Here is a 25287-nt window from a genome sequence, read left to right on the forward strand (position 1 = left end):
AGACGATAAATAAATATTCCTAATGACACAGCTATTGAGCGGTGCCAAGAATATTGGACCACTGACTTTGTCTTATGTTCTAATTAAAAGACACAGAAATATTTACAGTGGTGGTGATGGATGGGGGTTGTGAGGTCAGCTTAATTTTTAGAAAGTTCTTAACAACTCTACACCACTTCAAATACTTAGATATATCTCCCATCTGAGATAACAAAGGTAGTTTTAGCTCTAAAAGATTATTTATATTGTTTGAGGCTTAAGTGATTTAAACAATATGATTATTGCTTTTAAGGAGATCATAAATCTTAATAAACCAGACATGTCACCAATTTGTGGCCCCTTTGATTCATTTTGGAGATACTATTTAATTGTCCAGAATTGAAGAGGAATGTTTTTAAGCACTTTACAGCCAGCATATTTTCTTAACATTTCCTAGACCAGGCTCCTTAAAGAGATAGACTTTATGTTGAACTTTGAATGAAAGGATAATTAGTTGGGGAGAAAATGAAAGATTGTGTCAAGTATATGGGCATGAGGGAAAGTTAATGAGAGGAAAAATAGGTGAGGAAAACCCTTTAGGAGAGATGGCAAAAGTGCCTGGAGATGTTTGTAGTCTTCCCTGGCAAGTTTCGTGTAAATTATGATGAGATAAGGACTGGTTGAAAAAGAGCCGTTTGGTAACCTTGGCATCATCTTGCCTGCATATGACAAGTTTCTTGCATACTTCTTGATCCTATGAAAGTAACTACCGCAGGGAGATTTTGGTGAACTGAATTTGTGCTGCAAGACTTGGATTATCTTGTTTTCTATCAACTTATGCCTTTGGATCCTATCATAGAAGTTGCAGATATGGCAGTAATAGATTTGCATTTTTTTTTCTTTTTTAGAGACTAGGTCTTGGATTGGGGCTTCTTTGGTGGCTCAGATGGTAAAGAATCCACTTGCAAGGCGGGTGACCCAGGTTCGATCCAGTATTCTTGCCTAGAGAATTCCATGGACAGAGGAGGCTGGCCAGCTACAGTCTTTGGGGCCACAAAGAGTCAGACACGACTGAGCGAATAACACTAATAACAATGGGTCTTGGATGATGGTTTTTAATAAGCATGTTTCAACAAGAGGGCTATGAAGAGAATGGAGAGAGCATATTAAAATATTTCAGAATGATCAGTTCAAAGCCAAATTCAGGTGATATTTGTTAGAAAACTCAAAGAAGCCATACATTTTGAAATCAAGATATTAGTGACTCATTTGTGACTCATAAATAATAAGAAAGTCGCTTTGCACTTGGGCACCTTTCCTTCTCACTGCTGACGGTAGTAGATTTTTGAGATGGTGGAGGCTGATACAGTGTCTCAAGTCTTTAGCTGTACTGTAAGCTCAGGCTGAGCAAAGCCTCATTTCTCCAAGGTGAGGTACCAGACAGCCATGATTTATGTCGTTAAATTGACATCTGCTGACTCCAGTTTGGAGTTTGCTGGCTAGAGTGTCTTTGGGACAGAGTAAATCTCTGTGTCTGGTAGAAAAACAAGTATTCACATTATATCAAAATTGACAATCTGGAGATGTTCCTAGTTTGCTGATGGGTATTTCTTTTTTTCTTTCTTTCTCATTTGAAATAATTTAGACTTAACAGAAGTTGAAAAAGTTGTACATAGAATTCCTATATACATATTCCCAATTTACTTTGATATTACATAACTGTAGTACAAGTCCTCTGGAGGAGGGCATGGCATCCCCACCCCAGTATTCTTGCCTGGAGAGTCCCATGGACAGAGGACCCTGATGGACTATGGTCCACAGGGTTTCAAAGAGTTGAACGCTGCTGAAGCGACAGCATGCACACATGCATGCATGCAAATCTCTGGTTCTGATAGAAAAACAGACATTCAAACTCTATCAAAATTTGCAATCTGGAGACACTCCTGGTTTGCCAGTCGGTATTTCCTTTTTCTCTCTCATTTGAAATTATTTACATTTACAGAAGTTGCAAAAATTGTACATAGAGTTGCTGTATACATATTGCTAGCTTACCTTAATATTACATAACCATAGTACAGATATCAGAATAAGAAATTGACACTGATAAAATACCATGAACTAAATCTATATGCTTTCTTTGAATTACATTGTTTTCCCACCCCTGTTCTTTTTCTCATCCAGGATCCAGACAGGGACCTATTGCATTTGGTTGTCTGATCGTCTTAGTTTCCTCCAGTATGTGACAGCTTCTCAATCTTTGCTCCTCATGACCTTGGTACTTTTAAAGAATACTGGCCAGGTATTCTGTAGAATGGCCCTCAGTTTGTATTGGTCTGATGTTTTCTCATGATAAGATTGAGGTTATTGAACTTTTGGCAAGAGTGACATAGAGTAATGTTGTGCCCTTTTCAGCCTATCATACCAGTGGAATATGATATCAATATGCTGCTAAATTTCATCATATGGTTAAGATGGTGCATGCCAGGTTTCTCTGCTATATAATTATTATGTTTTGTCCTTATAATTAATAAATGTCTTATTGGGAGGGGATACTTTGAGACTAGACAAATATCTTGTTTCTCATTACACCTTCATCTATTAATTTTAACGTCCTTTGGTGATTCTTGCTGAAAGTCATTGTTTCTTTGTTATTTGACTAGTAGTGATCTTCTATTTCCATCAATACTTATGTTTATTAATTGTCATTTTACTATAAGGAGGAGCTGATCTGTCTCCTCCATTTTTTTATTCAACCATTTTTTTATGTCACTGAATTTCTTGAATATTAATTTTATTCCATGGGTTAGAATCTGTTATTATCATTATTCATTTTTATTGCTCAAATTCCCTAGATTTGGGCTTTGAGAACTCCTTCAAGTTGGCTCATGTGTCTTTTTGACATACACTCATCACTTTATGAGCACTTTTTTACCTTATGGTACAATAACATATTCCAAACTCATCTTTATTTTCTTTGCCTCAGGCCTTTCAATCAACTTTTCCCTCCCAGGTTCTCTTTATTGGATAATGATATTTAGAAACCAAGATCTTGATGCCAAGTGTGCTAACTACTATTGGGGTGTCTTTGCTTGTGGATTCTTCTGATTGACAGAGCCAGGAAGTACATACATGTATACACATACATGCAAACACACCTTTGTTACTATAAAAATCTCTGTGTGTATATGTGTTGAAATCTCTAAATAAATACTGAAACCACAAATTCCAATTAAACATCATAGGTGTTTCTTATGGGACTTCTTGTAATTATTTTTTTTAAATATGGGAGATAAACTATCTCTTTTGCTTGGAAATAATCTAACAATGAAATAAATACTCCTCATCCTTAACATTTTATTCTCCAGCACTCCTGATGAGTTTCTGGTTGACAAAATCTTCTTTTCTATCTAAGCTTCATTACCAGCAGATATTATAAGAAGTAGATTTCTCAAGACAACAATATTCCATAATGATTTCAGAGGGCTATCCAGCATATTTTGACGGGTTCTCATGGTTTATAGCTCTCAGATGGAATAGAATGCCTTGTATTAGGATTGCAAGAGATAGCCTCTCTTAGTGATCCAGATTTCCCCGTATTTAAGTGATGAGAAGTATCTCCATCCTTAGATGATTAGTATGATCCATGTGTTCTGGGATTCAAACTAGGGCATACTGGGTAGGTTAGTTTGTATCCTCCCTGAAGAGTGTGTAAATGCATTTAGAATGTCTCAGTTCCTCAGAACTTTGAATATGAAGAGATCTAAGCCTCCTGTTAGTAACAATCACAATTTCTTAGTGACTTTTGAACCTTTGAGCTAAAAACTACATAAGAGGATATGACATCCAAAAGCCCTATCGATAGACACTGGTGACTGTGAAATAGTTCCTGTGTGTGAGGACCTGTCTCGAGGACCTGTCTCAAGGACCTCTTCTAACCCATGATTCAGCTGACTTCCCCCTGGAACATATTTGTGTCTCAAAGGTCTGGTTCTACTCTTTGAACAAAGCTAAAGGAGCGTTATGTTCTAGAAGACATGTATTAGTGGTCATATCTAGCTTCATCGTATTCCAGATTAAGGTCAGCAGGTAGCTTTTGTACAGTGGAGTGGAATAGAATGATTAAAAATAATAGTATATAGTTGGTTTATCTTTGGTTGGTAGACATTATGTACCTGATGGGTACCAGACACTGTTCTTGATAGGTGATGGTTTAAAAAGAGAAGGGAAGATTAAAGGGAGGTTTTTTGGGGGTAATATAATTCAGAAGTGAATTGACTGGGGCTGAGACTGGGGGTTTTAATACTGGAAAGAAGTAAATGATAATTTTTAGCAATGAGATGGAAAAAGGAAAGGAAAAAATCTTTGAAACATAGAATTCAGAAAAGGGACAAATAAGGATAAGAGAAATTTCTAGACCTGAGAAGGTGGCAGTATTGGTTTTAGATATAAAGTGGTGGAAAGCTACTCAGCAAGAGCTATTATTTAATCAATAAGCAAAATAGAATCAAGCTTAGTTTTCCAATAAGCTTTCCTTGATTAACACCTCCATAACATAAGAGTACAGAATTCATTGTCCACTCATCCTTTAAGAACTTGTCAACATACTTTATTGTTATATTATTTGGTATCACTTTGCTTGTAAATTCATGTAAATTTTAGCTTGCAGTTGTTTATTCTGTATGTACGTCACATGGATCTGTTACTGTGTCATCCTCTAACACAGAAAGCCTTGCACCTTGCTGTGAACACAGTAGTTGAATGAACACTTGTGACATGAGTATTGAATGAAGATTGGAACCATTCATTAGTTTATACTATTAAAAATCAGCAGTGAGACCCAAAGGTGATTCATCGTTAAAAATCTGCTTTTCTTGTTCAGTAATGCAGTTTTACCAGAAGGCTGATTAAAAACCAATCTTTTGAAATGTCACCAAAATAAAATCGTTGACAGATACAACACAACCAGGTATATCATTAAAATATATTCTTAACAGAATAAAAGCCTAGAATCAGAACACCGGTTGAAAACATAGAAGTGCTAGAGAGCCAGAGAATTAGGAGCTAGTCAGATTTTAAATTTGCCGGCAGTGTTTCTTTGTTGAAGCCCCAGAAGTTACAAGTTGAACTGATGGCATAAATTAGGACTGGGCTTCTCAGGTTGCACTAGTGGTAAAGAACCTGCCAGCCAGTGCAGGAGACAAAAGAGACACGGGTTCAATCCCTGGGTCAGGAAGATCCCCTAGAGGAGGGCATGACCCCCCACTCCAGTATTCTGGCCTGGAGAATCCCATAGACAGAGGAGCCTGGCAGGCTACTGTCCATAGGGTCACAAAGTGTCAGACACAACTGAAGTAACTTAGCACACATAAGTTGCTGCTAAGTCGTTTTAGTCGTGGCCGACTCTGTGCGACCCCATAGACAGCAGCCCACCAGGCTCCTCCGTCCCTGGGATTCTCCAGGCAAGAATATTGGAGTGGGTTGCCATTTCCTTCTCCAATGCATGAAAGTGAAAAGGGAAAGTGAAGTTGCTCAGTCGTGTCCGACTCTTAGCGACCCCATGGACTGCAGCCCACCAGGCTCCTCTGTCCATGCTCCAGGCAAGAGTACTGGAGTGGGATGCCATTGCCTTCTCCAAAACACATAAGTTAGGACTATGGTTTTCTACCAGATTCTGAAAGAGCAGGATTAAGTGAGGAGAGCTTTCAGGTTATAAACTTAAATATCCATTTTTGCCATAAAAACACTTCTACCATCTTACAAAGACTTACGAGCACCGTGGATGAAGATTTGTTGAAACTCTGAACTTTTCTGATTATATTTTTCTTGCCTCACTTCTTTACCAGGTGAAAACTTTATATTGAAATAGATTAGTGTCTTTTTCTTTAACAATTCAAATAGCTGTGTTTGAACTTATTTTTATCACGTAGACAGATGTCAGACTATTGTAATGGGACTCATGCTTCTTGCCTCGCAATACGTAATGATTGTGCTTAGTGATTTGCCAAAGTCTGTTTGAAAAATGAAGTTGGACTGTGGGGAGTCTTACTTGCTATGAAAACCTCATCTGATTTTGTTTGCTTCCTGCTTGCATACGGGCTCCTAGGGAGGCTAAGAGCATCTCACCTACCGAATTGGATTGTAGGATGTGAGATCATTTTAACATTGAATGTTCTCAGGGAACTTGATGGTGTGAGATAGCCCTTCTGGGTTTCTAGTTCCCCATTAACTGTAGTAGTTGAGCTCATATGATGTGACCCTTGTGAACCCTTCAGAAGTGTCCAGGGAGAAAAATAACAAGGTCAGACCTTTCACCAGGAAGATTTCAGATATGAGCCAGGAAACATCCTCTGTTCCTTCCTGTAGATTGCTCCTCAGCCTGTCAACATGTGGTCCCCTGGTGTTCTTTGCTTCTGATGGCTGTTTCTCTCCCTCCCTCCTTGCCCTCTGCAGACATGCCTTGAATTGGAACGCTACCTGCAGACGGAGCCCAGGAGGATCTCGGAGACCTTCGGTGAGGACTTGGACTGTTTCCTCCGTGCTTCTCCTCCCCCGTGCATCGAGGAAAGCTTCCGGCGCTTAGACCCCCTGCTGCTCCCCGTGGAAGCGACCATCTGCGAGAAGAGCTCGGCCGTGGACATTCTGCTCTCTCGGGACAAGTTGCTATCTGAGACCTGCCTCAGCCTCCAGCCAACCAGCTCTTCTCTAGACAGCTACACAGCCGTCAACCAGGCCCAGCTCAACGCAGTGACCTCATTAACGCCCCCATCGTCCCCTGAGCTCAGCCGCCATCTGGTGAAAACCTCACAGACTCTCTCAGCCGTGGACGGCACAGTGACGTTGAAACTGGTGGCCAAGAAGGCTGCGCTCGGCTCAGTCAAGGTGGGAGGGGTGGCAACAGCAGCGGCAGCCGTGGCGGCAGCTGGGACAGTTAAGAGTGGACACAGCGACAGTGAGCAAGGAGGGGTAGGGGCTGAGGCGTGCCCCGAAAACAAGAAGAGGGTTCATCGCTGTCAGTTTAACGGGTGCCGGAAAGTTTATACAAAAAGCTCCCACTTAAAGGCCCACCAGAGGACTCACACAGGTAGTGGTACAAGTTGGCCGCACGTGGTTTCTTCTTTTTCGTCCTTTAGCCTCGTGGGGGGAAGGGCCTCTCTCTGTTCCGAGAAGTGGCATCCATGCCAACGAGGAGGTATAGAGAGGCAGGCAGGCCTGGGAGGGAAGCCGAGTGACTCACCCATTAACCTTAGGATCTCCAGGTGTCCTGGGCACCAGACATGGGTTTGTCACTTGCTGGCTTGGAGATTCTTTCAGAGGGCAGTGCCAGCCTTGGTGTAGTATCAGACACTGCTGAGGATGCCTGAACAGGGGTTCTGGTGGTGTGACTCACAGCCGTACGTGATGTATGCATCTGTCACTTCCCTGACACTTTTCGTTGTTTTATCGGTGTGATTCGGTGGTTTTGATCAACACTGGAATCTGAGACGTTACCTTGGAGAGAATTGCAATTGAACAAAGTAGCCAGGGTGTCCCTATTTACTCTTTTTCCAGCATCCCTGATTTTTCATCAAAGTCACCAACAGCAGGAGGGTTTCAGAGTTCATTAGATGTGATCATTCTGTAATTAATTGGCATCTCCTCTTTTGCATTGTTCTCTGGCGCGTGCTTTATAGAGAGATGGCAGAATTGCTTTTTAATGAGCTTGTTACTGCGAAGTTGCTAAAGTGATTACATTGCTATGTGTGTGGTAAGGGCGGTGGGGACCGGCAGGGACTGTATAGTTTACTCAGGACTTCTGTGGTGACTCCCAGGACTCATACTGATCTTGGGAGTGATGGGATAATTTAGAAGAGTGGGGTTTGTGAAGAAAAGAATGAGATTAGCATTTTCCTTGAATCTGGTCTTTGTCCTCTGCTTTGAGGCAGAAACTTAGGGCTGGTGTCTCTTCTTGGGGTTAGCATTGTAGGAGCAATTACTGTCATTAGTGGTTTTTAAATGAGTCCCTGAAAGTATATTGCCGGTATGGTTTTTTCAATCTGCGTGCACAATACCAACTGAACTGGGAAGAGCTCCGAAAGTGTAAGTAGCAGAATCAGAGTGTTGCTGGGAAGAAATGGGTGATTAGATCTAGGCTGGGAGATATGTCTGGAGAGAGTTCTTCTTCTTGGGCTTGCTGCTTGCCTTCCGGGTGCTCTGTGGTGACTTGAGGACTATGTCACCAGAGAAGTGTGCAGTGCAAGGATCATTGGTTGGAAAATGGGGAAACCTAGGTTCTAGTTCTAGTGCTGTCCCTAACTAGCTTTGTCACCCTGAGCACATCCCTGTACCTCACTGGTGGCCTCATTTTCTACATCTACCAAACAATTTGGCTTTTGAGGCCCCTCTCAGCTCTAATGTTCTTGGGGGAGGCGGTTTTGGGAAATGTCTTTGTGTAGAACAGAGGAGCTTCCCTGAGATAGGAGTGTATAATGTGTGTGTAGAAACCATCACCACCTTGAATTTCAAAGTTATTCCCATGGGAGGATGATAGCGGACAGTGTTTCCTCACAGCATAAGACTTAGGCATGTTCTCCTCTCATTTCAAACTGACTTTTGCTTGTGGTCCTTGCTTGCTTCATGGAAAGTTATCCTAAGGTTACTTTTGAACCCGTGGCTCAGGTTCAAGTCCCACTCATGGTTCCTTTTGGAGTTTGAGTTCGAGTCCTCTAGTCCACATACTTCAAGGCAAAAGCTTCTTGCTACTGTCAGCTTTTCCTTTTTTTCACCTGTCTGGTATTGTTCTGGAGGTTAGTTTTATTTATTTGTCTTTCTCAAGTCGGTGAGTAAAGTAACTAGAAGACATTGCAGTGCTCCCAGGCTTCGGCCGTGACTCATCTCCTCTTCCCCCCAGGAAACCAGAGAAGGCAGGATGAGGCGAGAAGGTTGAGCTTTGTTGAGGGTATGGAATTCATGATTATGAGCACATTTTTAAAATTATTGACACGAAGACAGGCTATGTCCTGCCTAGTTTGGAGGCTGGGCCTCTCTGGGAAAGCAGAGATTCTTTTTTGGGGGGTGAGTCCAGAGCATTTGCTTCCTTTTCCTGTCCCCTCTTTCTAATGGATGTGTTAGGAGGATAACTCTGAGAAGTGATGCATCTTATGTGGTTTGTTTTTTTTGGGCATTGTCTACTCAGAGTGATTATCAAGGTGGAGCTCATTATGTTTCCCAGCACCTGCAACCACTTGCTCTATAGTGGATTAAAGTGGAAAGAATCCTCCCTGTGGGGAATTTATCCAAGAAGGCACCTTGCATTATTGGAAAGGCAGTACTGCAGAGCAGTTAAGAGCAGGGCTTTGCAGTCAGGGAGACTCAGGTTTGAATTCTGGCTCTACAACTTCCTAGATTTATGACCTGGATACCTGATGCATCTTCCCTGAGTCTCAGTTTCCTCATCTGTAAAACAGGGATAATTTACCTCCTAGATTGTTTTGAAAATTAAATGAGTAAATATATGTAAAGTGAAAGTTAGTCGCCCAGTTGTGCCCAGCTCTTTGGGATCCCATGGACTGTCGCCTGCTAGGCTCCCCTGTCCATGGAATTCTCCAGGCAGGAGTACTGGAATGGATTGCCATTTCTTCCTCCAGGGGATCTTCCCAACCCAGGGATTGAAACCAGGTCTCCTGCATTGCAGGCAGATTCTTTACCTTGAGCCACCAGGGAAGCCCAAATATATGTAAATTACTTGGCAGATGGTAAGAGCTCATTAAAGAGAGTAATAGGGTTGGTTGTAGTCCTGACTATTGCTGATGATATTGATTAAAGATGATTTTGTGGAAAAAAAGAAAAACAGCTTTATATAAACTAGAAATAAATCACTTAAAGTTAAATCCCACTAAAAAGCAAGAAGCTTTTCTTTCCTCACTTCCGTAATTTCAGTGTCGGGGTGGTGATGCACAGCCACTCGTCACAGAGGATGAAGTTGGACGTGCAGGCATTGACCCATTGAAGTTGGCAGTAATGTAGAGCACAGCTTTCCTAAAACAACACAGGAAGCAATGACCTTGCACCCTCCAGAAGCATTTTGCCAGTAAAACCTTCTGCAGAGACAAACATGGAGGGAAAAGTAGGCGCTATAAGAAAGAGAAACAGACAGGAGGGGAGGCAGAGGTGGAGATGGGCAATGAGGAAAGGGAATCTGAATTAATTTGGATTAAATAGATGAGAATCAGAAGTATTTATTTGGAATTGGTGTGAAGGGGGCACAGGGGAACTGAAAACAAAAGTGATAATTTATGTGGTGTGGATGAACTAAGAATAATGAAAAAAGCATGAAGGATGGAATCAAATTAAGTGCAAACATATCAAGGAAGTGGACTAGCAAAAGCTTGGGGGCAAAGGTATATGGTGATGAGAATTCAGGTTGGAGATGAGGCCATTGATAGAAAGAAATGAATAAGGGAGGGCTGCTGACCAAGTGTTGAAATGAAGCTCTGGTTGGATTCAGGCAAGCTATTTTAACACAGGGCTCACTTTAATTCAATGAAAATATTTTCTTATCTTTCAGCTGGGGAAGTGTTTTGGGACGTAAAAAGAGAGAGAGAGGGAAAAAAAAATCCAAGAGAAAGAGAGGAAATACTGGCATTTTGTTCTCTGGAGTTATGTATATGCTCTATCTCTTCTATATGGTAATATGTTGAAAAAGAGACACACTTGCAAAAATGAAATAAACTGTGTGGGTCTCAGTCTATGCATAAAGAAAGACAATACGTTGTTGGTAACATGGATTTCCTTGCAGTGAATAATTTTTAAAAGTGTTATTCATTTCATCTTTATATAGATAGAATTTACTGAGCTGGAAAAGATATGCTGCTGCTGCTGCTTTTTTTGTCCTTCTGTGGCTGTTTTTTTGAGGATGCTGAATCCTTCAAACTTTTTGCCCTGGAGGATGTTAGGCAATGAGGTGATTTTTCTTTTTTTCAGGTAGCAGATGCTCAAATTGGTAGCTAGGGCACAAATACTGGTTGCCCAAGGAGCTGAAGTGAGGGATGGGGGAGCCAGGCTGGGGGTGGCTGAAGATGAGGCAGGGGCTGGGACAAAGGGAATATTGTGAAGTAGCAGAATCTAAGTGAAAGGAAGCATATAAAAATGGACATATGGTTTATTCATTGGGAAGAGCACTTAGTGCTGGCGTGAGGGTAGAAATGTCCTTCAGCAGCCAAGCCATTACAGACCTTTCTCTTCCACTGTTTTCTGGTCTTTGTATAATATATTTTTCTTTCTCAATAAGTCAACCATTATGTTCACAGTTTTATTTGTCCTCTTGAAGACAGCTAAATAATCCTAAATTTTGTTGCAGGGAAATCCCTCACTTTCAGGTTTTAAAATACTACTTTATTATGTTTATTTTCAGCAAAAATCAATTTGTTAAAATGTTGGTAGTTTCTATTCAAAAAAACAAAAAATAATTTTCTACATTTCTTCTTGATCATTTCTGAGAAGGAAAAAAAGCCTGTGATTGAAATGGATCTTTATGTTAAGTGAGCAGACTTCTCTAATATGAAAATTCATATAAAATCATGTTCACATTTACACGATTAAGATGAGTCATGTTGGTAAAGTCAGGACAAAGGCCAGCAGTGAAATCTTTGACTGTTGGTCATAGAGGAAGGAGCAGAGGCCATGTCCTGTCTTCTGCTACTTGGACAAGGGCTCTCCATAGACTGGAGTTGCTTTTGCCTAATCCATGGGTGGTGATAGAACATTCTAGGTTTTGCACTGAAAGATGTAAAGATATGCTTTTTAGGTGAAAAGATAAAATGACCATGCAATTTTCTTAGTATCTGATACCTGCTTTGAGGCAGGTCATAATGAATCATAATGTGGCACAATCTCTAAGTTTAATTAGGATTTAGGGAAATAGTTTATTTTTAAATGGAAAGATAGCTAAAAACATTATGAACAAAAAGATGGGTATCAGTTCAGTTCAGTTGCTCAGGTGTGTCTAGTTCTTTGCGACCCCATGGACTGCAGCACACCAGGCCTCCCTGTCCATCACCAACTCCTGGAGTTTACTCAAACTCATGTCCGTTGACTCCATGATTCCTTCCAACCATCTCATTGTCTGTCATCCCCTTCTCCTCCCACCTTCAATCTTTCCCAGCATCAGGGTCTTTTCAAATGAGTCAGTTGTTCGCATTAGGTAGCCAAAGTATTGGAGTTTCACCTTTAGCATCATTCCTTCCAATGAATGTTCAGGGCTGATTTCCTTTAGGATGGACTGGTTGGATCTCCTTGCTGTCCAAGGAACTCTCAAGAGTCTTCTCCAACACCACAGTTCAAAAGCATCAATTCTTTGGTGCTCAGCTTTCTTTATAGTCCAACTCTCACATCCATACATGACTACTGGAAAAACCATAGCTTTGACTAGACGGACCTTTGTTGGCAAAGTAACATCTCTGCTTTTTAATATGCTGTCTAGGTTGGTCATAACTTTTCTTCCAAGGAGGAAGCATCTTTTAATTTCATGGCTGCAGTCACCATCTGCAGTGATTTTGGACCCCCCCCCCCAAAATAAAGTCTCTCACCGTTTCCATTGTTTCCCCATCTATTTGCCATGAAGTGATAGGACCGGATGCCATGATCTTAGTTTTCTGAATGTTGAGTTTTAAGCCAGCTTTTTCACTCTCCTCTTTCACTTTCATCAAGAGGCTCTTTAGTTCTTCACTTTCTGCCTTAAGGGTGGTGTCATCTGCATATCTGAGATTATTGATATTTCTCCCGGCAGTATTGATTCCAGTTTGTGCTTCATCCAGTCCAGCATTTCTCATGATGTACTCTGCATATAAGTTAAATAGGCAGGGTGACAATATACAGCCTTGACATACTCCTTTTCCTATTTGGAACCAATCTGTTGTTGTTCCATGTCCAGTTCTAACTGTTGCTTCCTGACCTGCATACAGATTTCTCAGGAGGCAGGTCAGGTGGTCTGGTATTCCCATCTCTTTCAGAATTTTCCACAGTTTGTTGTGGTCCACACAGTCAAAGGCTTTGGCCTAGTCAATAAAGCAGAAGTAGATGTTTTTCTGGAACTCTTTTGCTTTTGTGATGCTCCAGTGGATATTGGCAATTTTATCTCTGGTTCCTCTGCCTTTTCTAAATCCAACTTGAATATCTGAAAGTTTACGGTTCACGTACTGTTGAAGCTTGCCTTGGAGAATTTTGAGCATTACTTTTCTAGCATGTGAGATGAGTGCAATTATGTGGTAGTTTGAGCATTCTTTGGGATTGGAATGAAAACTGACCTTTTCCAGTCCTGTGGCCACTGCTGAGTTTCCCAAACTTACTGGCATATTGAGTGCAGCACTTTAACAGCATCATTTTTAGGATTTGAAATAGCTCAACTGGAATTCCAATACTGCCACTAGCTTTGTTCATGGTGATGCTTCCTAAGGCCCACTTGACTTCGCATTCCAGGATGTCTGGCTCTAGGTGAGTGAGCACACCGTCATGATTATCTGGGTCATGAAGATCTAGTTTGTACAGTTCTTCTGTGTATTCTTGCCACCTCTTCTTAATATCTTCTACTTCTGTTAGGTCCATACCATTTGTGTCCTTTATTGAGCCCATCTTTGCATGAAATGTTCCCTTGGTATCTCTAATTATCTTGACGAGATCTCTAGTCTTTCTTATTCTATTGTTTTCCTCTATTTCTTTGCACTGATCACTGAGGAAGGGTTTCTTCTCTCCTTGCTATTCTTTGGAACTCTGCATTCAAATGGGTGTATTTTTCCTTTTCTTCTTTGCCTTTTGCTTCTCTTCTTTTCTCAGCTATTTGTAAGGCCTCCTCAGACAACCATTTTGCCTTTTTGCACTTCTTTTTCTTGGGGATGGTCTTGATCTCTGCCTCCTGTAGTGTCAGGATGGGTATAGTGTTTAAGAGATAAACAAAAGTGCTTTAATGAAAGCTTGAAATATAATTTATTTATTCAACAAACACTTATAAAAACTTGTTATATGTCAGATAATGTTCAGAGTATTAAGAAACAAAATTCAACTGAGTAAATTTTAAAGATCTCACTGGCTTTATTCAGTGATTCATGAATTGGGCAGCATCTCATCTAGCATTTATAGGAAGGAGCTCTGAAATGCTATAAGGGACTTCCCTGGTGGCTCAGACGGTAAAAGCATCTGCCTACAATGCAGGAGACCCGTATTCGATTCCTGGTTTGGGAATATCCCTTGGAGAAAGAAATGGCAACCCACTCCAGTACTCTTGCCTGAAAAATCCCATGGACGGAGGAGCCTGATAGGCTACAGTCCATGGGGTCGCAAAGAGTCAGACACGACTGAATGACTTCATTTTCTTTCTGATATGCTATGCAAAGTGAAAGACTTTTATAGGCGGAAACCTGGACAAGGAAGTTATACCAGGAAAGAGCTGATGGTTTGTGGCAGGGTCACCTTCCTTTAGGGAATGGTAGGGGTCTGTGAGGCAGATAACCTCACTAGTTCTGACCTGGCCATTTCAGATTGCCTGGTTTAATATTCTATTCCTGGGAGAGGCTGAATCTATATTAAATGTATAAGTTTCAGCTTGTTGAAGTAGGGCTTAGCACAGTTCAGTTCAGTCACTCAGTTATGTCCGACTCTTTGCGACCCCATGAATTGCAGCACGCCAGGCCTCCCTGTCCATCACCAACTCCCGGAGTTCACTCAAACTCACGTCCATCGAGTCGGTGATGCCATCCAGCCATCTCATCCTCTGTCATCCCCTTCTCCTCCTGCCCCCAATCCCTCCCAGCATCAGAGTCTTTTCCAATGAGTCAACTCTTCGCATGAGGTGGCCAAAGTACTGGAGTTTCAGCTTTAGCATCATTCCTTCCAAAGAAATCCCAGGGCTGATCTCCTTCAGAATGGACTGGTTGGATCTCCTTGCAGTCCAAGGGACTCTCAAGAGTCTTCTTCAACACCACAGTTCAAAAGCATCAATTCTTTGGCACTCAGCTTTCTTCACAGTCCAACTCTCACATCCGTACATGACTACTGGAAAAACCATAGCCTTGACTAGACAGACCTTTGTTGGCAAAGTAATGTCTCTGCTTTTGAATATGCTATCTAGGTTGGTCATAACTTTCCTTCCAATTTCATGGGCTTAGCCCAAGTGACTCCATTTTGGGCCAGTTGTGTCTTTTTTAACAATTCTCCTAGTTTGATCAGACTTAGCCTGAGAGATATGATAAAAATTTAAGGCATCAAATGCCACTCCCAGCTACTGCTCTGAAGATCTCCCAGTTTTTGCTGATTCTCTGTGTGCTATTCACAGATCATGACTTAAGGTTCACATGTTTTAAGTTGGTCATTCTCTTCATCCGTTTTCTGACATTTCAGTCTTAGAGTATTGGTTGGTGGTTAGTGGCTACAGACATGCACTTAAACATGCATTTAAAGTGCACCAGGAAGACTATTATTATTATAAGCAAGACGATTCCCAGTGTCTGGAGTGCACTTCAGAGCCACGGTCCCCAAGACCCAAGCCAATCAAAACTAAATATGTCAAAGAAAGATCTTGTTAAAGCAATCACTTTTTAAAGCCAAGTGATTTTATGTTCAGCCAAGTTCAGTGATTTTATGAAGCTGAGTTTCAGCTTCCCCAGAAAGGTTAATGCAGGTGCAGCAAGTGGTGTTGGATGCAGCACAGACCCCTTCTGGTGAAGCTATAAGATAATCAACGGCTATCCCATCATTAAGAGCAACATTGGTCAGAAAGTCTAAGGATTTTTCTTGGGCAGCTTTAGCAGTGGATTCTGAGTTAATGATGGTTTCTGATCATTTGTACTCACTCCTAACCAGGGAAGTAGGGTTCAGTCTGTGAATTGGTAAGATCCCCTGGAGGAGGGCATGGCAACTGACTCCAGCATTCTTGCCTAGAAAATTCCATGAACCTGGCAGGCTATAGTCCATAGGGCTGCAAAGAGTCGGACATGACTGAAGCAACTGAGCATACACACACACGGGCATAGAGAGACAACCTAAGAGGCATTGCCTGGTTACACACCAGCCATCAAGGCATGTATAAGCCCAAGGAGAATGATAATCAACACAGACAAAGATTAATCATGTTAGGGCACAAACCATTCCTACTGATGGATTCATTTGCAGGAATTTGTTACATTTGCCCATTCAAACCAGGGGTCAGTTAGGTTTTCAGTGCATTTGGAAAGTATATCTAGCTCAAAATAAAATGTTGTTCTAAATTTCTGGCAAAGATGGGTGCTGCTGGTGAGATCTTTTCATGACTGGGGAAGAATCATAGTTAGATAATCATAAGAACATGGGAGTGCAGATATACTGGGATTTCTCTAGGCATTGTGTCTCGTTGTGTCTAGGGCACCTATAATAGAAAAGTGAAAACGAGGCACTGGTTGTTCTGGCCATTAAAATCAGACCCTCTAAATGATTTCTAAGGGAGGTTCAACTGTAGTTTACAGGACATTCGGAATAGATGAAAAAGTGGTCATAGGGAAGACCAGTGGTTCTTTAGTATTACCGATAGATTGGTATTTTTACTGGCAGATCCAGTAGTCTAAAAGGTTATCCCCCTTAGTAATGGCCTGGGAGATATGGATGATAGTGTTATCTTTTTAGGACCATGCCAAAGTAAAAGAAAGAAAAGAAGAAAAGGTTTTTGTTGTTCAAGTATGAAGTCTTGATCCAGCATCTTGGGTGGAGGCAGTCTACACTGATTTCAGCTACTTCTCTTCCTAGTCAGTTTTATTTGCGTGTCTCCAGAGTTTGCCCAATTCTAGATGTCATGTGGAGCCTTCTTCAGCTGTAAGATATGTACTCAAGGTTTATTACTTTCTAATTTTGTAGCAGTGTCAGTGGTCAGGAGCACCTGGTAAAGTCCTTTCCATGAGTCTCATTTTTGCAAGAATATTGGAGTAAAACAGTAGCTGTCTGTAAATTACAAAAGACTTTAAAATGCCCATTGTTGAAGATCTGATGCCAACTCATTTGCTAAAGAAGTATATTTATTTCTCTGATATACAACATTTTAAGATAGTAACTAAAATTGTGACTGATAATATTTTACCAGAACATATGAGAGTTCCAGGAATGTTAAACAGTTTCTGGAACACTTGTAACATATGCCTATACAAGTACAAAATAAAGAAGACTTAATATTACCTATTTGACAGTGCTTCTTGGTTAATTTAACACAGTAAATAAGCCTATTTGGTTTAACATCTCTTTTTTTATAAAGAGAGAGAACAAATCTCCTGAGATGTTCCAGGAGCCCTCTAGAAAATTCCAAAAAAGTTTGAAGTCAAAAAACTTCATTTAGAATTTGGTTTGGGGGAAGTTTGTAAAAAATATCCATTTAATAAAATGACAGTAGATATTGTTAAAGGCAAAACAGAAAGTTACATAATTGTGAGCAAATCTTAGTTCTTTAATTTTGAGAAGATTGGGTTTTCTTAAGTAAAAGACCTGATAAAGACAGTGTGAAGCACAGTAAGTTATTTTGGTATGACATAAAATCTTTACTGTTCAGAAAGATTACTTAAAAAATAAAGAAAATTTCACAGTCTGTTATCAAAAGTAGACCAAAAGTCCAACAACACCTTAGTAATGTTAACAGAGAGAATAAAATTCTAATTTTGCACCAGTGTACTTTTGATAGTAAAACTCATTTTTTAAACAATTAAATAAATTTATTTTAATCCTAGCTATCCTGACTCCACATAAAACCAAGGTTCCTCTTACACAAACTGTCTACAATTTTGTTCCATTTTTTTCCTCTTTCTTATTCTAAAACAATGAGTCATTTTACTTTCCTTTCCTACTTTTCATACACAGTTACTTTCCTTCACCTTTATTTTTCTAAGTAGTTCTAACTACATACATGATTAGAATGACTCTTAGAATGGTTAATTCATAGTGAAAACTGAGATGTAGGAAGTTGTGGACTATCTCTTACACGGGCATTCTGTGGATTGGCAAATTTAGAAATACACGTCATAATTTCTAGAAATACATGTCATAATGTCTAGAAATACATTCTTCCTCATAATAAATTTTCCAATGTGGCAAACAAAAAAAATGTTTACTAATAAACCCAAATATCTTAAGTTTCTCAGTAATAGGAAGCCAAAAGTAGACAAACCTACATTCAGGACTAATGTTCCAATATTTATTCAGAAACAATCTAGGTATTCAATTAAATATTCATCATTTAAATTAACATAGAAAAACTCTAAGGTTTCAAGTTACCGAAAAAATTTGGGGAATATATTTAAGTAAACATACCAAACTATAGTTATTACTGGAAAGTGGAAATAGTTAACACACTTATATCTATTCAAATCACTTGTTCTTAATAGTTATGTTTAGATTACTCATGAAAATTTTAGTATACCAAATTATTTTTCTTGGTGAAAAATTCTGTAATAGAGATAACCCAAGTAGAATAAAAATGGTATGCCTGCATTATTTTCAGTGTTGATAACTTTATAGACATGTCTATTTTAATTAAACCAACAAACTTAAACTACCCTTTATTTAGTGGAGATAATACTAGGTTGTGAACTTGAAACATTTGGGATAGTTTTTCTATTTCTGAGATTATACTTAATTTATGTAGCATTTGTTTGTTTTAAAAGCAATTGAATAAAGCCCTTTACAAATTAATTTTAGCCTTACTATCCAAAGGTAGATAATACCACACATCTGTAACACATATACAATTGACCTTTGAACAATGTGGGGTTAAAGAGAGCTGACTCTCTGCATAGTCTAAAATCTGTGTATAACTTATAGTCTGCCCTCTCTACATGGTTCCAGTACATCTGCAGATTCAACTAAGTGCAGATCATGTAGTACTGTAATACCAAGTATTGGAAAAAATCTATACATAAGTGGATCCACACAGTTCAAATCTGTGTTGTTCAAGTGTCAACTGTGTGTGTAGATACACATAAAGACAGATCAGTTCAGTTCAGTCTCTCAGTTGTGTCCGACTCTTTGCGACCTCATGGACTGCAGCACATCAGGCCTCACTGTCCATCGCCAACTCCTGGAGTTTACTCAAACTCATGTCCATTGAGTCAGTGATGCCATCTAGCCATCTCATCCTCTGTCATCCCCTTCTCTTCCTGTCTTCAGTCTTTCCCATCATCAGGGTCTAGCTTCCATTCTCAAATTTTAGCCACGAATCAAGTACAATAATATAAAACTCATTAGTTATATAAAATAAGTTGGATCCAAATTGTGTATTTGCCAGGTAAAATAAATTAACGGCTCAAGTGGCTAAAGCTTTTTACTAATATTGGTGGGGAAGACAATTAAGGTTTTTCATTTGTCTAAGTTCCAAATAACTACATACCCCTCCCCATTTTTTTTCCTTTAATAGGAATTACCTCCCTGGAGTTTTCATTTAAAAGAGATGGCCTAGATAAGATTTCCTAGAGATGACCAGGTAGAACATTTACGTCTCAAAGCCCAGGGAAAGAATGCAAATTCCTTCAAGAAGGACTCTTGTTTCCGAAGGCCAGGACTGGGGAACCTGCAAGTCTTTTGAGATGAATAAGAGAGGTTTGGGGATTGGACTTCATATTGTTTCTAGAGCTGCATTTCTGGTTTTGCAAAAATTTGTAAGATGTAGACAGTTGCTTTTAATTTCTATTTCTCTAAAGAAGTTATAGCCTAAATGATTTTGTTAAAGGGTTGATTTGCTTATCCAACCACATTATCTTCAATTTACTTTTTTTATACTGGGGAGAAGATTTCCAACTAAGATGGAAATGAAAATCTTTGGAACATTTTAGTAAATCCTTCCATAAAACCATCAGAATTTTGTTTTTTTAATTTTTTTCCTCCTTCTGGGTACATGGTTTCATTTTATCTTAGGAGAGAAGGTTTAAAATTTTTTTTCCATCAAGCTCTGAATATCAGCTTCTAGTTTGGCCAACCTCTGATCACAGAGCTACTCAAAAAATGCTTTCAAATATCTTGTCAATTTTCAGCTGAAACAAACAATAAATATAAATAAATAAATACTGGCAGTATTGAATATTCCTATGGACTCAAGAGGTGTCCCCAAAGAGAGGGCAAAAGATATACCTCCCAAGATCCAGAGCCAAAGATAGCCAAAGGAAAAAAAGGAAGAAATAAAAAATACAATTCCCCTGAGGACTGGCCATATCCTGGAGCTGCAAATGAAGTTCAACCATATTTCTGTCCAACCATATCTAACTGCAAATGGGGATATAACCTACATTTTCTGCCCAGTCATATTTTGGGGCACCCAAATTCCGTGGTAGCTCAGTTGGTAAAAATCTGCTTGCAGTGCAGGAGATCCCTCTTCCATCTCTGAGTCAGGAAGATCCCCTGGAAAAGGAAATGGTAACCCACTCCAGTATTCTTGCATAGAAAATCCTATGCACAGAGGAGCCTGTCAGGCTACAGTCTGTGGGGCCGCAAGAGTCGGATACAACCTAGTAACTAAAGTGAAAGTTGTTCAGTCGTGTCCAACTCTTTGTGACTCCATGAACTGTACAGTCCATGGAATTCTCCAGGCCAGAATACTGGAGTGGATAGCCTTTCCGTTCTCCAGGGGATCTTCTGGAGTGAGTAGCCTATCCCTTCTCCAGCAGATCTTCCGGACCCAGGAATCAAACTGGGGTTTCCTGCATTGCAGGTGGATTCTTTACCAACTGAGCTATCTGGGAAGCCTAAACCACCACCAAATTGACAAACCAAGCTCTCAGGACGTAAAACAAGACAAACAAGAAGGTAACAGCTGTCCTTGGGAGAGAAAGAATCAATAACCAATGTATCTGGATTTAGAAAGGAAAGGACCATGTGAAATTTTAGTTTCCTTTTTCCTCTGGGCATAACAGGCATTCAGGAGAGCTGATTCTGTTAAGAATTCTCACCCTTTGCTGGTCTCCCAGTTTTCCCATAAACCCATCTGCATGCTTTGCTGGTGGCTCAGACAGTAAAGAATCTGTCTGCAATGCATAAGATGCTGGTTCTATCCCTGGGTTGGGAAGATTCCTTGGAGAAGAGAATGGCTACCCACTACAGTATTCTTGCCTGGAGAATTCCATGGATAGAGGAGCCTGGCGGCCATTGTTGTAAGATATTCATAGCTTCTGGGACCACAGTTCTTAGACATAAAATAAGCAGATGTGCCAGAATGTAGTGTACTCAATTCTTTGAAACTTAAGGATCTCAGTTTTTTTAGCTAAGCCTTGGGTCTCTTGGAGCCAGAATTAATACCTAAGAGGAATGTGGCTCTGGACTGGGGATTGTGTGGTATTTTACAGCCTACCTTGTTATGTGGAAATTTCCCTGGGATTGGCAGGTGACCTGGTATCAGCCTAACCCGTTTTGTGACCAGTTTGTCCTAACACAGGAGTCTTTTGAGGTAGGTGACAAGTGCTCTAACAGCTTTTAAGTGCTCAACCATACCCATACACAAAGTCAATTTTGTGACTTTGGTCTTCTGAGATTCCCATTAGCAATAGTCTTTCAGTTCAGTTCAGTCACTCAGTCGTGTCCAACTCTTTGCGACCCCATGAACTGCAGCACGCCATGCCTTCCTGTCCATCACCAACTCCCGGAGTTCACCCAAATTCATGTCCGTTGAGTCAGTGATGCCATCCAACCATCTCATCCTCTTTCGTCCCCTTCTCCTCCTGCCCTAAATCTTTCCCAGCATCAGGGTCTTTTCAAATGAGTCAGCTCTTCACATTAGGTGGCCAAAATATTGGAGTTTCAGCTTCAACATCAGTCCTTCCAATGAATACCCAGGGCTGATCTCCTTTAGGATGGACTGGTTGGATCTCCTTGCAGTCCAAGGGACTCTCAAGAGTCTTCTCCAACACCACAGTTCAAAAGCATCAATTCTTTGGTGCTCAGCTTTCTTTGTAGTCCAACTCTCACATCCATACATGACTACTGGAAAAACCATAGCCTTGACTAAATGGACCTTTGTTGACCAAGTAATGTCTCTGGTTTTTAATATGATGTCTAGATTGGTCATAATTTTCCTTCCAAGGAGTAAGGCTGACTTCATTTTTGGGGGCTCCAAAATCACTGCAGATGGTGATTGCAGCCATGAAATTAAAAGATGCTTACTCCTTGGAAGGAAAGTTATGACCAACCTAGACAGCAATAGTCTTTACATGCACATTAACATACCAGCAGTAACCAAACTGATGGTACAGTAAGCTGGCCAAGAGAAAGCTTTAGGTGCACACCTCCAGCTGTTCTCAATGAAGAACTACAGGCTAAACTAACAGACCCTAACAAATGGGGACTGGACTAGCCAAGGGCTAGGGACTTCAGTGACCCACTGAGGCCTGGCCTGGGACCGTGAACTAACCAAGGGCTGAGGACTGACACCCTGTTAGAGCCTCCTGTCAATCTCCAGGGGATCTTCCCCACCCAGGGATGGAACCCAGGCTTCCCACATTGCAGGCAGATTCTTTACCAGCTGGCTTCCTTGTTGGCTCAGCTGGTAAAGAATCCGCCACATTATGGGACACCTGGGTTCAACCCCTGGGTTGGGAAGATCCCCTGGAGAAGGGAATGGCTACACACTCCAGTATTCTGGCCTGGAGAATTCCATGGACTGTATAGTCCCTGGGGTTGCAAAGAGTTGGACATGACTGAGCAACTTTCACTTCAGTTCTTTACCAGCTGAACCACCAGGGAAGCCCCCTGTCAGTCTAGACTGGCCCATTAACCCTAGTCTGGAAAGCTAATTAGATCAGGAGCTCAACACAAAAAAAGTGGACCTCAGAGCCCAGAGGAACTTACCCACAGCACTTGGAAATGATAAGAAAGATAAAGAACTCAAAGTTTACAGGTACCAGCACCTGTGTTTCTCATTCTCTGAAACTGGCTGAAGTTTCCACTGGATCCCACCACTGCCCCCAAATTTGTTTTTCAAAAAAATTCAACTGAGTTCTTACGATCTTATTGGCTTTCTTCAATGATTCATAAATTGAGTGGCATCCCATCTAGCAAATAGAAAGGAGCTCTGAAGAGCTGAGCAAAATGTGAGACTTTTATAGGCAGAAGATAGCAGGACAAGGAAGTTATACCAGCAAAGAGCTGATTGTTTATGGCAAGGTCATCATCTCCTTGCAGAAGATGGCTGGGGTCTATCAAGCGGATGATCTCACTAGGGCTCACCAGGTAATTCCAGATGACTGGTTTGAGATTTCATTCTCTAAGGAGGATGAAACTACTTTGTTGTTGTTGTTGTTATTCAGTCGCTCAGTTGTGTCCAACTCTTTGCGACCCCACTGACTGCAGCACGCCAGGCTTCCCTGTCCTTCACCGTCTCCTGGAGTTTGCTCAAACTCAAGTCCATTGAGTTGGTGATGGCATCCAGCCATCTCATTCTCTGTCTCATTCATCTCATTCTCTTCTCCTCATGCCCTCAATCTTTCCCAGCTTCATGGTCTTTTCCAGCTTCATGGTCTTTGCATCAGGAGGCCAGAGTATTAGAGCTTCAGCATCAGGCCTTCCAATGAATATTCGGGGTTGATTTCCATTAGGAAACTGTACTTAAGTTAGGTATTAAGTCTTGGTTTGATGATACGGGGCTTAGCACAAATGACTCCATTTTGGCCTGCTGTCTTTTTTCTAAACAGAAGTTTTTTTATGAATATAACCCTTTAAGCCACATTAATGACACCGGTACTATTCTCATTTTACAGATGAGAAAAATGAGACCAGGAGAGGTCAAGTAACTTGCCCAATATCACACAGCTCCTAGGTGGTTGGGCCAGGGTTTGAATCAAATCCTGTTTGATTTTGTTTCTCCATTTTGAGCTTTTAATTTCTTTGCTAAGTCATAAGGGGAGATGCTGTCATTTAGATATTTTTCTTAATAACCCATTATTTAGAGGAAATGAGAAACTTACAGTTTAAATACAAATTGACAATGAAACTACTTTAAGTATCTTCTAAACAGATAAGAACTAGGAGGATCCTTAAACATATTGCTTCATCAAGTGACTAAGAACCAGAACAAGGAAATTACGAAGGAATGATCTTCCGTTTCCAGTCCCATTATTGTTGCTGCAATAGTTACTATTATTATGATCATTACTATGAAACCATTTTTTTTACTTTAGTATTAAAGAGACTCTTGTAACATTCTCAATTCACTCATTAAAATGATAAATGTTAGTACTGTATTCATATGAAATAATATAAACAAGTGTTATCACCTACAGGGAAAACTGAGGACCAAAAATAGTAAATACCTTAACCCAGGCTATACAACCTGCCACTAAATTAAAATTTGTCCCATTCCCTTCAGCTTGTATTCTATTTAGCATTAATATAGTTTAGTAGTATTCTTACTTTGTTCACTCAGCCATCTTACAATCAGGTATTAAGTGCCCATAGATTTCAGGTGCTGTGGTATAGAATAACCAGCAGTTAAGATAGGAAGGGCTGTTCAGATAAGGAAGGCTAAAGAAAGACAGGGCATTAAATGAGATTAGGGCTCCTGTCAGTGGTCAGAAGCAGCATGGATGATTCTGAGATACAAAGTCACTTTTCTCCTCTGGAAAGGCTGTTTTTTATTGATGCTGTTCATCTTTTAAAATTATGCCAATGTGATAATACATTAATTTATATAAATAGAAGCCCTAATTCAAGGTCAGGCATATCAGCAGGATGAAATTAAATACCTCAGTCTGGAACTGTAGGGGGCCCATCGACCACTTTCAACCTCCTCAGCTCTATAGATAAGAATTCTTTGAATTTATACAATAGCAACTGAAATAGGGCAATTTTAAGACATTAAAAGGCCTTTAATATGCTGAGACACATGGCTGCTAATGAAGTTTATCCATGTGTTGAGGCAGAAACTCATTAAACCCCTATTATGGGATGGAAACTAGCGTAGGGGTTAACTGTTCAGTTCACAAGGTGGAGAGAGTTTAATAGGAGGGTTTGGTAGTTTGGATTTAGCATATTCAGGGACTTGGGAGAAAGAGTTTGAAAGAAGGGGTGTGAATGAGGTGGTGGAAAACAGTTGATGAGAGAATCTTAGAGCTTTACCATATGATGATTTAGCAATATGCTAAATCTTCATACTATTTATGAAGATAAATTTAGGTAAACGTATATCGAGTCGAATGGCTTAAACTCAGCATATACACAACAAACACATTTATTTTATTATTATAATATGGTAATAAACATAGGCTTTGTAGGATGCCTATTCCAGATGTCCTTTTAAAGGATAATCAGTAGTCACAAAGTGTTAAAATAAGAATTGAAGAGAAAGGAAGAACC

At 40.3% G+C, this 25287-nt stretch overlaps 1 protein-coding gene across 8 annotated transcripts in view; it reads left to right on the plus strand.

The window, feature by feature from the left end:
- KLF7 (KLF transcription factor 7) overlaps positions 1-25287 on the plus strand; it is a 105006-nt gene that overhangs the window by 34957 nt on the left and 44762 nt on the right. For 4 of the 8 annotated variants that reach the window (XM_086343633.1, XM_086343639.1, XM_086343689.1 and 1 more), the window contains one exon: positions 6430-7063. In XM_086343633.1, the coding sequence (XP_086199759.1) occupies positions 6430-7063 (634 nt within the window). The remainder of the gene's footprint in view (positions 1-6429; positions 7064-25287) is intronic. The other 4 variants (XM_086343648.1, XM_086343659.1, XM_086343699.1 and 1 more) reach the window with 1 other exon arrangement.

The sequence above is a fragment of the Bos grunniens genome, chromosome 2, assembly GCF_055505025.1.
Source record: "Bos grunniens cultivar Pamir isolate PY7600 chromosome 2, Bosgru_T2T1.0, whole genome shotgun sequence".
Lineage (NCBI taxonomy): Eukaryota > Metazoa > Chordata > Mammalia > Artiodactyla > Bovidae > Bos > Bos grunniens.